The sequence below is a fragment of the Rhamphochromis longiceps genome, linkage group LG7 (genome assembly GCF_057381845.1).
Source record: "Rhamphochromis longiceps isolate RC_006_pf linkage group LG7, R_longiceps_female_GT1.1, whole genome shotgun sequence".
NCBI lineage: Eukaryota > Metazoa > Chordata > Actinopteri > Cichliformes > Cichlidae > Rhamphochromis > Rhamphochromis longiceps.
Genome location: NC_140563.1, coordinates 43898854 through 43910842, shown reverse-complemented (window position 1 = coordinate 43910842; position 11989 = coordinate 43898854). Strand labels below are relative to the sequence as shown.

The 11989-nt window shown below is 39.8% G+C and overlaps 1 protein-coding gene across 1 annotated transcript; it reads left to right on the top strand.

Annotated features, from left to right (window-relative positions):
• Nucleotides 1–10097, top strand: ccdc80l2 (coiled-coil domain containing 80 like 2). The gene is made up of 12 exons (XM_085413781.1): nucleotides 1–696; nucleotides 768–856; nucleotides 993–1166; nucleotides 1308–1459; nucleotides 3098–3403; nucleotides 3588–3828; nucleotides 3951–4107; nucleotides 6759–6895; nucleotides 7361–7512; nucleotides 7962–8065; nucleotides 8453–8533; nucleotides 9560–10097. Exons 1-12 carry the CDS (start codon nucleotides 417–419, stop codon nucleotides 9892–9894), a joined length of 2208 nt encoding a protein of 735 aa, XP_085269907.1. The 5' UTR covers nucleotides 1–416; the 3' UTR covers nucleotides 9895–10097.
• The last annotated feature ends 1892 nt before the right edge of the window (nucleotides 10098–11989 follow it).

Below are 11989 nucleotides of genomic sequence, written 5' to 3'. Positions count from 1 at the left end.
TGAAGTTGCAGAAAATTCCAGGAGTTTCCTGTTAAAGGGTCTGGGGTTTAATTCGATCCAGGAGTGTGTGTCTGTGTGTAAGGAGAGGAGTGTCTCTCGAGTCAGTTTCTCTGCTGCAGAGAGACGTTAACACCACGATAGTCTTTGCTTTTCCCTTTCCTTTACAGATTCCAGGTTGGATCCACCTGTTTTTCACCATAAAGCCTTCAGTGGAGCGTTGAACTGGGATTCAGGCTATTGTTTTATTAACTGGATACTTTTTTTCCCCCTTTTTTAAAATAACTGCACATCACTTCTAAACAAGCGGTGGTGAAAGCAACACTGCACATATGTATTTTTACTTCAGATGAGGATTTATGAGCTGCTAAGCAGTTCCAGCTGATCGCCAGACCAATTTATTTGCAACATCAGTGAAGATGCCTCAGTTTTTTACCTCACACTATCTGTTGCTGATTGCAGCTTTGTGGAGCCTCAACAACCTGGGTTTGCTGGCTGCATGGCAGGGCTTCGGTGACGGTAAGCCAAAGGAACTGTTGGACCCAAATGTACGAGACTGGGGAGACTACTCAGACCTTCCTCCTGGAATTGAACATGGATTAGGGCTGGAAGAAAGCAGAGAAGATGGATATAACAGAAAAGTTGGAGAGTCATCATCAAGCTTGGCTCCAGAGATGGATTTCCTGGCTGACTTTGCAGGTAAGAGGAATTAATTGACCAGCAGATGTTCCTGTTCTTATGTCCCTACAGTCACCGATTTTCCCTTGCAGGTAAAAAGCGTCTGTGGGTGATAACAGCTCCATCCCACAGTGACCAATATCTTCGTATGATGGAGAAACAGCTAGAAGAAATGGAGCAAGTACTTCTCTGCAATTTATTCTGATACATACACATTATTTACTCTTTTTTCAGATTTAAAAAAAAATTTAAACTAGCTGCTTATCCATCAATTTTTACTTGTTTTATTTGATTGTTTCTTTCTCTGCCTTACTCAGAAAGGCCTGAACTGCCATTTAGCAGAAAGAGATACGTACATTGTAACTATCATTCAGAATGCTATGATGGAGGGACGGATCCAGAAAACAACTTTTCAAGGAGATGCCACAGTCGAGAACCTGGACCCCGACACGGTTACCAAACTGCTGCACTACCTGGAGCTTACCAGCCAAGTAACCAGTGTGCTTCATTTCAAACTCTTGGCAACATATAAAAAAGTTATTGCGTTTTTAATTCTTTTTTAAACTGAAATGCTTCTTGGTGGTTTACTAGTTGATGTGTTTCTGATTTGTGTTGAACACCAATCATGTCAGGAGCAAAAGTTCACCATGCTGGTTATAAAGAAGAACCTACGGGTCAGCGAGCGCTTCCCTTATCCGGTGCGTGTCGAGGCCGTTTTGGAGGTCATCGATCAGTTCCCCATGAGGAAGCTGGAGAAGATGACCAGAAAAGGATCTCACCTCAGGTTTCACTACCTTACTTTTATTTTTATGTGATGACTAATTTTAAAGGTCCTATATATGATGATCATGCTTCCTTTTCAGCTGTACACCGTGAAATGTTTGTCCTGTTTAGCATCAATAATTCATTTTCTTCCACTTACACAGTTCAGGGTCATAGAGGTCTGGAGCCTATCCCAGCGGTCATGGAGTGACAGCCAGGATATACCCTGGACATGTTACCAGTATATTGCAGGGCTAGCAGAGAGAGTCAGACAACAATTTACTCTGACATGCACATCTATGGTCAAGTCAACATCACAAATTAAATTAATGTAATATTTCTGAGCTTTGAGAGGAACGTGTCAGGAAGTTTGCCAAACAGTCCTAGACAGGCTCCTGCAGTGAATTCAGAAACAATAAGTACAGAAGAGTCACAAAATGTGCAAGGATATTTGTACCCAGTGCAAAACAATTATATACAAGAGTTTCAGAGATCTTTAGACCATTATATGGCGTACGCACACAAATAAGACTAGCAGTTACAGAGACTGAGTAACGGTTGTCCTCCTTCCACCTGGAGGCTGCTGAGTAGTTGATGCAGGTAAAGAAAAGTCTCATTAGTTTATCCGGTCACTTAAGTGTATGACCGCCTTGCTTTCACCGTCTGATGATGAAATTGACGTCACTCAGATCAGAGTAGTCTCTAGCAGACTCAAGAACACAGAAACTATAACTCACCTATAAGAAGTTGGGCACTAGCTTAAGTCAAACTCACTTCTGAGAGACTGAATTAATTACCAATGGGAAAGAAGGATACTATGGACTAATAAGGTTGGAAAATATGCAAGACTAATCTACACAACCAGAATATTGAATATCAAATGCAGCAACTGACAAAGCGATGGGGAACAAGTGAAGCGATTCATTGGTGAACTGTCACGGTCCGGGTCAGCGGCCGTGTGAAGAGTGGAAGGAGGACTCAAACGCAGCACTATTTCAGACGTGAAGGGTGATTTATTGACAATACCAAACATAAAAGGGAGATGGCAAAACTGAACTAAGGACGAACTAAACTGGGAGAAACTACACAAAGGAGTGGCAAACCTGAACATGAAGGGAGAACAGCAGGGAGAGCACGCAGAGGATTTCACAGGGTATGAACACAGACGACGCGACGAGGAGCAGAGGAAAACACACACTATAAGTACACAGAGAGACACTGGGAAATCACACACAGGTGGGGGGAAACAGCTGGACCTGATTAACCTGACGAGACAGGGGAACACTAACACCAGGGACCAATAGAGGGAGCACAAACCCAGAACCCAGTATCTAAAATCCCAAAACACAAACCATCCCAAAACAGCCCATGAATAATAAAGAGAATAATAACAATAAAGAACACAAACACAAAGTCACTGAGTCATGGTCGCAGGACCATGACATGAACAGGACGTTATTCCATGGGCAGTATCTGCTCACCAGACTTCCTGCTAAACAACTCCCCCTCATTTTATTTTATTGTATTTTTTTTTTTTTTACAATCCCTGACACTTACGTTCATCAGTTTAAAAAAAATGATGATTAAAAACAGATAAAGATTTCATAGTTTTCCAAGTGAACACACATGTGAATTTTTTGTTTTCTATGCCATGTTTTAGATGTAAAACCACCAAAAAGAAGATTGTGAAAAAAAGAAAAAAGATGACACTTAGTCCTCAGAGGAGAGGAAATGTGACTTCTGTGGTGCCATTACAAAGAAGACCACCTTTGGACAAAAAAGCTGCTCTGAGGAGTAAGATCCAGGATATACTGAGTGGTCGGTCGAGGTTTGTAATTCGTAAGCCGTCTACAATGAGAAAGCCTTCGAGCAACAATGATCCCATCAATTCTAAAGTACAGGAGAAAACAAGGGTGAGCAGTCTTCCATCTGTTTCAAGGAGCAATGAGGAAGTAAAGAAAAACAGGTAATGTCTTTTTAAGTTAGTATGTTTTGTTAGACTTTGAAACAGAGTGAAGAGTATGCCTTTGAATGTTTTGATTTGTGTTCACATCTGGTATTTCTTGCCTCCTCTTCTGCTTACAGCACATAAATACTGTTTTTAGTGCTGGATGGACATCAAAGTGACTTTTTTATATATTGTATTGCAGCACTCATCCATCTGTGGAAGAAGGAAAGAAAAGAAATGTAGAGAAAAATAATGGAAATAAAACTGGTCAGAGTGGAAAGGGGAACAAAAAGGAAAAACAGAGGTCTAAGAAAATAGGCAAAGGGAAAAAAGGAAAGAAAAGAAAAGGAAGGGGGAAAAAGTCCAACAGAGAGGCAAGTGAGAAGGATAAAACAGCGCTGAAGGAGTTTTTGGACAGTTTAAAGGGGACAAGAAGGTTGATGGTAAGACCTTTTGTCTAATCGTTGCACTTCTCTTTGCCTCCAGATTGTTAATGAATTTAAATCATGTGTTTTCACGGCTGTACCTGAACCAATTTTCATGTTTTTGTTTTGCCTCATACAAGGTGATCTCAACACCCAACAGAGAGGCAACACTGTATATCCAGCAGACTGAGGAGAATGAGAAGTATCGCTGTGAACTCGCTATAAGGAAGATCACAGTGGCAACCATTACTGGACAGGGAAGTGATGGCACACTTATAATTCAGCACTACCACCTAGGTAGGAAGGGTTTTTACCTTTTGTTGCCAGTTATGTATTTGCATTTCAACATTTGTTTAGGTTCTCTTCATGAATGCTTTTAAAACTACAAATCCTCTCAGGGTTCACTGAACCAACACGTATTTGGTTTTGTTTTGTTTTTTACTAACATGCAACCAAAGGCAAATATAGTGCTTCCTAGAAACTGAACAGTAACAAAATTGTCCGTGGGTGTTGACCTATTGCCAGCTATTTTAGCATGCTAACAATAGCTAACGGTAAAATACACAGACTGTTTATAAGCCTTAAGGTTGTTAGTAAAGAGATAGCCATCTTGGTATACGCCTTATGCGTGTACAGACATGGATTATTAATAAATTAATTTTAACCTTTGGTCTGAAGTCTGTTTTTATACACACTAACCCTGCGCATGAATGTCATAGTCATTCTGATATTTCAGTTTTTTGTTTTTTTGTTTTTGTTTTCTATGGGGCTTGCTCTTCAAACAGCACAGTACAAAGTGAGGAATGGCCTGGAATAACTTACAAAACTCACAGGAGGTTGTTGGTGTTGGTCTGCTTCTTTCTGGTTTGTCTCGTCCCCATTTCTCAACGTGGATTACGTGTAAATAAAAACATTTATCATGTGATAAAGGCAGCACGGTGGTTAGCGGTGGTTAGCACTGTTGCCGCACAGCAAGAAGGTCCTGAGTTCAATTCCACCATCAGGCCGGGGTCTTTCTGTGTGGAGTTTGCATGTTCTCCCCGTGTTTGCGTGGGTTCTCTCCGGGTACTCCGGCTTCCTCCCACCGTCCAAAGACATGCAACTTGTGGGGATAGGTTAATTGGATAATCCAAATTGCCATTGTGTGAATGTGCGAGTGAATGTGAGTGCGAATGGTTGTCTGTCCCTATGTGTTAGCCCTGCGACAGACTGGCGACCTGTCCAGGATGTACCCTGCCTCTCGCCCTATGACAGCTGGGATAGGCTCCAGCGCCCCCCGCGACCCTGAAAAGGATAAGCGGAAGCGAATGGATGGATGGATGTTTTCAGTTATTGAGGGTGACAGTTTGGGTCTTCTTCCACATAGTGATGGCACATACTTACAGTCATTTAAGTTAATTATCTTGGAATCTGCAGTTGTTTAGAAATGGCTTCAAAAGGTTTTAATTTAAGTCTCCTATTGTCTTTCTTTAATCTTGACTGAGTTCGTTGGACTTTCTCATTGTTCTGAATATTGGTCAATCCAATTAATGGCATCAAACAAATTCTTTTTATTCTGGAAAAGAGAAACTACTAGTTGTAGTCAATCAAGAACCTAATAGGTCTTGGCCTTGTCAAGTTAAGACAATGTAGAACCTTCAGCACCAGTTACGCTGAAAAGCCCTCAACTGCCATGACATTCATGGCCATGATGAATGTATGTAAACTTTTGAACACAATTGTTTGTGGACTTGTTTTTGAAGAACTGTTGTTTTGAGCCTTCGATTAACATTTTAGCCTAACTCCCATATGTCACCATATCAGTATATCATTTATTAATAACATATGGTTGAAGGTAAAGTAAGGCAGTTCAACTTCAGAGGGACATAAATTATCCCTCAGTCACATAGGCCTAGAGACGTGGCATAGCAACCTCCCGTCCTCCGGGAAAAATGTGTATTCCATGATTGGGTCGAGAGTGGTTGCTAGAAGTTGTACAGAAGGTGCTGAAACTAAAACCTCCTTGTGATCACTGTGGTTGGTAGTAGAGTTGCTGCAATGACAACATCTTCAATGCAAACTGTTATCAACCAAAGAAATCATAAGGAGAGTTTTGGTGCAGCACCATATTCCTCTTTGCCACCAACGTCACCAAGCGATTGCAACCACTTGCCAACCAGTCAGGGAATATATATTTTCCCCAGGAAAAATATATATGCCAGAGGGTCACCGTCAATCTATAGACCTGCAGGACTGAATATTTAAACATGCATTAAGTGATTAGAGAATGCACATTTTTATCTGGAGGCTGATCTGTAGACCTGTGTGAGCGGGCGCCTTACTGAACCAAATTTAATGCTAGCCTAATCCAGTCAATGTGCGTTGAGACATTTAACTCAAAACTACAAAGTTCAGCCTCAGTATGACGCTGAATACAAAATCAAGAGCACAACAAAGTCAGTGGAATTCATCATCAGGGAACTAACCCATACAATACACAGTTCCCATCAGCCATAAAAAAGCAGATAGTATCTAATAAAGCATATAGCAATACACAATAATAAAATGAAGTGGTTTAGTCAGAATAACATAAACAGCTCAGGTTTACTGCTAAGCAAAATGTAATAGTTCTCTGAACTTGTGTACCAGGAAGTAACAGTTTAATTTTGCACTGCGGAATGTAGTAAATGTTTAGTTTAACCTTTACACTGTGATACTTCAGTAGTTACATTTTAACAGTTAACACAGTAGTCCCTTTCCACAAGAGGACTTGGTGAATATACACAGCCAAACAAAAGCCCTGTGTACTCACTGTCTTCAAGTTCACACATCGTTCAGAGACACTGATTTGGGATATAGTGGTTATAATTACTGTTTTTGTTGCATGCACTGTAACGTGTACTTGGTATTTTCTCTAACATCTGTGTGTGCACACATTGATTTATATCCTTTGTATGTGTGTTCTCCAGATTCAGAGCCTCCACTCAGTGGCCAAGCAGAGCACTTCTTGGATTTAGGGGCCATCTCTCTGCTGAGGGCAGAGCTCGGCCTGTCGTCGCCCGACCTCTTTTCAATGACTGTCACAGATTATGACATCAAGGCCAGTGTAAGAAAATCTCACCTGAGCTTTCCAAGTTTGGCCTTTTCTTGCTTATTTGGCTTTCTGATAGCAGATAAGTTTAGCGATTAAAAGGACAACACACTCATATTTCAAAACCATTGCAATATTTGAACTTAAAGTAACCCATCGAGGAACCCATTATTTAACCAGGTAAAGATGGGACTTTGATGTTCATAGCAACAAATATTTCTGGCACAACTTCACCTACTTCCAGGGTGCATGGAGAAGACAAAGTTCTGATGACTCCAGCAACACTTAAAGTAATCGGGAACAACTTTATTATGTGACCAAGTGTTGGTCACTTAATAACTTTGACATTCACCAAAAAAGAAAAAAATTGTAAATAATACAGTTGTATCGCAATACATTTTCCTTGTTGTTTAGTTGCTTATGTATGCCCATAAAGACTAAAGATCTAATCCCTCACCTGCTCTTATCCTTCCCCCCCAGAGAGTCTTTGAGGCTCCACCATCAAGCCAGGCTTTGTTTGACTACATTGACAACTTTCCCTCGAGGAACCGAGAAAAAGAGAAGGAAAGAAAGAATCCACCAGCGTGCTCTAAAGACATGGGACAGCCTGTAGTAGAAAACCCACTGCTCAGGTAATATAACTAATCTGTTTTTATTGCAGTGAGCACCATCCACTAAGAACAAAACAAGCTCAAAATAAATTTGAAGATTGCTGTAAACAGGGTCAGCATATTTTAATCTCTCCGTCACCTTAAATTATCAACAGTGAAAAAACCCATGTGGTTAATGCGACCTTTTTTTAGTGGAGCGTGGATCTCTGAAGCTTTCACAGTCCAATCTCCTATCTTTATCTTAAATCGTGTAATTATTCTTCATATTCGTCTTTATTGATTCCTGTGTAAGTTTATGTTTGTTTCTATTTTATTAATACAAATCATGATATAAAGTGCAGCATAATTCAAATTTGAAAACTGAGTAAAAGTATGATTGAATCTATGGTCTTCCATTTTATAGAAGGTGGTCTAATGACTGAATGAAACTGACAGGTATCCAAGTTTAAATCTATATTTTTCATTTCTAGGTTCATTTCTAAAAGGAGACTGCTGCTCATCTCTGCTCCCTCTGAGGATGACTATTTGTTTCAGCAGCAGCTCTCTGCTGTCAGAGGACAGGAATGTCCCCTGGGTACGTGTTTTAAAAGACCCGCGGTAACAAGGAAGTGTTACAAGGAAGCCAGAAGTCAGACATGGGTAGATTTGTCATGGTTGTGAAATTCGGACCTGAAAAAGCATACCATTAAACAAAACTGTACGGATCATGACAGAATCAAACAATGAATATTATAATATGAATATTAGTGTATTAAAAATGTTATGCATTTATAAAATTGTGTGGTACAAGAGCCATATTATTTGAAATATATAACCATAGCTAGACAGGCACTTAGCTAAATAGGTTCATCGACACAAAAATCATTTCTTTGTCTTTATAAAAAGGGATCGTTTTGATTATCTGTGCTGAATGTGTCCCTTTTAATGAGTCTAAATGTACCTTCTCTTGTGTTTTTCTCAGGTATTCGTCACTTTGCCATGCTAAAGCTGATAGGAACAGAAGAAAAAGCATCAGGAACTGTTGAGTTATTTCCCTTAAATGGTACGTCATGGTAATGTGGGGCATTCCAGGTGTATGAGACGTAATGGAGCATACACGTTTGAAATCATTAGTAATATTGTATATTTTAAGGTAGGTAGTTTAATAAACATTTTGGTTTAAGAGCATTCTTTGTTTAAAAAAAAAGAAAAAAGATTGATGTGGCTTGCATGATCTCACAGGTTTTGTGGACTGCAAAAGGCTACATCTGTCAACCAAAGGAAGCCTGTAGCTGAGGAAGACACACTCAGTATTTATATTCTATCATGCTGTCACTACTGCTAACCTTTTGCCACATGTAGATATGTGGTTTGGCCTGCACAGAGATGGAGATGCAGTTGGCAGGTGTAGTCTACATCAGTGGTAGGGAACTCTAGGCCTGAAGTGCCAGTGTCCTGCAGGTTTTAGATCTCACCCTGGGTCAACACACTTGAATCAAATGATTGGTTAGTTACCAGGCCTCTGGAGAACTTCAAGCCATGTTAAGGAAGAAATTTAGCCATTTTAATCAGCTGTGTTGGATCAAGGACACATCTAAAACCTGCAGGACACCGGCCCTTGATGCCTGGAGTTCCCCTTTCATTATAGCAAAGAGATCTATATAGCTGACCAAAAATGATCCCAATGGATAAATAGCAATACATGCTGCACAAAAACAAAAACGCGCTTTTGATTAATTTTTTGACTCCTTTTTGTATGTTTCCTTTAAAAATGCAAAAATAAAATCAATGTCAGCACAGATGACACAAAGGGGAAATTTAGCTGCAGAGGACGAAAAAGTTTCTGTTCCAGGTAGTAAAAGTTTATTTTTGCTGTAAAGTCGAGCATTTCAACATAGCAGTATATGGGACTCTCTCCCTTTTGGAGCCTAGAGGAAATGCTTTCGAAAGTTTTGTTTTGACTGTGGTTTTAAGGTTGAGCTGTCATAATATTTTATCTAATCTGAAAGTATCTGGGTTATCCTAGTTTTCGTTTCTTTCGCTTTTCACTGTTTTGTGTAATTTAAATGACTTCCATTCCTTCCCCCAGGTCGCAGTCAGACTGAGGTTGAGTCATTGACGCCTGACTTGGTCAACAATATGAGGGAACAGCTAAAGATCGATAAGGACTATTTCAGCATGGTGGTTGTGGGGAAGGATGGTGACCCCAAAACATGGTTTCCATCACCTATGTGGTCCCTGGATAACATCTACGACCTGGTGGACTCTATGGAGCTCCGCCTCCAGGAGGCGAAGCTGCAGAAGAGGCTGGGGATTCACTGCCAGGAGGACAGAGGAAGAGGAGGCAATGAGCAGGAACACTCCCACGGATACAATGAAGAGAGGGCAGAGATGATGCACTTCTACAGCCAATCCGAGGAATAATGACAAAAAGAGGAAGAAGCGATTATCTACCTAAATTTTTTAATATGAAACAAAAAGTATCAACATGTGGATTTGACTTGAGCCAATGAGACCTCAAAACTGGACTCATAAGAATCGATAAAGTCGATGTATAGATGATGATCTGCTGGATCGTACAATAATAAGCTGGATATTTTACAAGAAATAAATACATTTGAAAAGATAAGCAGACGACAATGGCGTGGTCTTATTCAAGCATTTCAACTGCCCTTTAAAAAAGCAATTTTCTCTTTGACTTCATATGTAAAAAGGGAAGAAAGTAATTTCAAGACAGAGCAGACGGTGCTTTTTACTAATATGTCTGTGTAGACCTTTCAAACACATCCACTGTGCAAGTACAAAAAAGGAAAGGTTCTCTACTGAAATATGCTGATACTAAAACGAACAAAGTATTGAAATAGAAGAGAAGTTCTTTTATTTAAGCCATGACTTTTTAAAGAGCCGCATAAACCTCGTGGTCAGTAATACAGATGTTAACAAAAGTTTTACATGAGTTCTTCACTTGCCTGCATGGACTGATTTCTTGAATTCAGAAGTCCTAACACTGAAAGTTTAACATCGAGTTGTGACCAGAACATGATATGACTCATTCATCCAAATACTAACAAACAAAGCCATCGGTCTTAACCAAACCGGGATCCAGCAAGGGGAATAGCAAATGTTTACAATGAAACTCATGTCAGATATATCCTGAAGCAATGTTTAGTAAAATCAACACAAGAAGAAGATATGCAGGCTTAGCTCAGAGCAAATGCAAGTGTCCAAAATAGCAAACACCTCACATGCAATAATATGGCTCTGCAATATTGACTCTGCAAGTGCAAAAAGAGTGAATTAAACCTTTAACATAGAGGTTATACATCACAAAAGAAAATAGAAAAGAAAGTAAAAGCATTTTTACTTTAAAAATGAGGGTTGATGCTAAAGGTAGTCCCACATAATATAACAGATGTGAAGAATAGTTGTAACATAACTATGATGTGTAACAGAAAGTGAATGTACAATAAGTTGAACAATAAGTCTAATCAAAACATGGTACAATATAACAAAGCAAAAAAAGTGAAAAGAAAAACACATCCATCACACAACTGGCTCTAAATTCAGCTCTGGCCTTCACCTCAAAATGTGAATTATAAGTAAGAAGAAGAAGAATGAAGGTTGAAGTAAGACAGAAAGTCACTTTAAACTGTCTCTGTGTCAAATTTGCATGCTGACATTATGTGCCTCACAAATTCCAAGGAAAAGGAAGCCAGGTCGATTAGAGACCTTGGAGAGAAATCCAAATAGTCCCTTTGAGCTTCCACTGACAGTGGCGTAACAGACTTTTACCAGGAGTGACCCCTCCTGACCCCACTGACCACCAACCGGACTAGTTGGTGCGAAAAGAAACAACAGACAAACACAGCAGGTTGGTCAGGCCTGTAACCACAAATACAGAGAATGTCAAACACAATGGAGGAAGGGGGACAGATAAGAAAAGGAACAAGCAAATTACAAAACATGAAAGGATGCAACAAGATATGTGTAGCCATCATTAAAAATACTGTCTGTCCAGATTTTACAGCTTGTTCTGATTCCGGGTACAAATTCTATGTTGCATGAATTTTTTTAAATTGTTACTACAAAATAAGATAGAAAATGCCATACTGGTGTCCACTAGGGGGCTGCTTAGCTCTCTTTAGGGTTAATGAGCCTCAACTGGTGGAGTTACTCAACTTTCACATAGAAAGCCTGTGTTGACACTTGTATTTTCTGCTCTTTATACAGAGTGTGTTCTCAGTTCTAAATTGAGCTTATTAGCTGTTAGCATGCTGAAACTGAAACTTCTCTACAAATTTTACTTATCACTACATCTTCTCATTAAATTTCGGTCCACCCAGCTGTAGCTGTCGCCTGCAGTTACATATGAGACACTGGATATGCAGAGTAATAACCTAGCTAATAAAGACTGGCAAAAAAAGAAGAATGCTAATGCTGAAGGCAGACAATTCATGAAGTGGCAGACTACATAAATTACTTCTTCACCCTTGTCATGGTTGGCTGTGTGGCAGGCAAG

Coding starts and splice junctions, on each gene's coding strand:
- ccdc80l2 (XM_085413781.1), top strand. CDS start 417: ATGCCTCAGTTTTTTACCTCACACTATCTGTTGCTGATTGCAGCTTTG. Junction 1,167..1,307: donor ACCTGGAGCTTACCAGCCAA/GTAACCAGTGTG, acceptor CAATCATGTCAG/GAGCAAAAGTTCACCATGCT. Junction 3,404..3,587: donor GAGGAAGTAAAGAAAAACAG/GTAATGTCTTTT, acceptor ATTGTATTGCAG/CACTCATCCATCTGTGGAAG.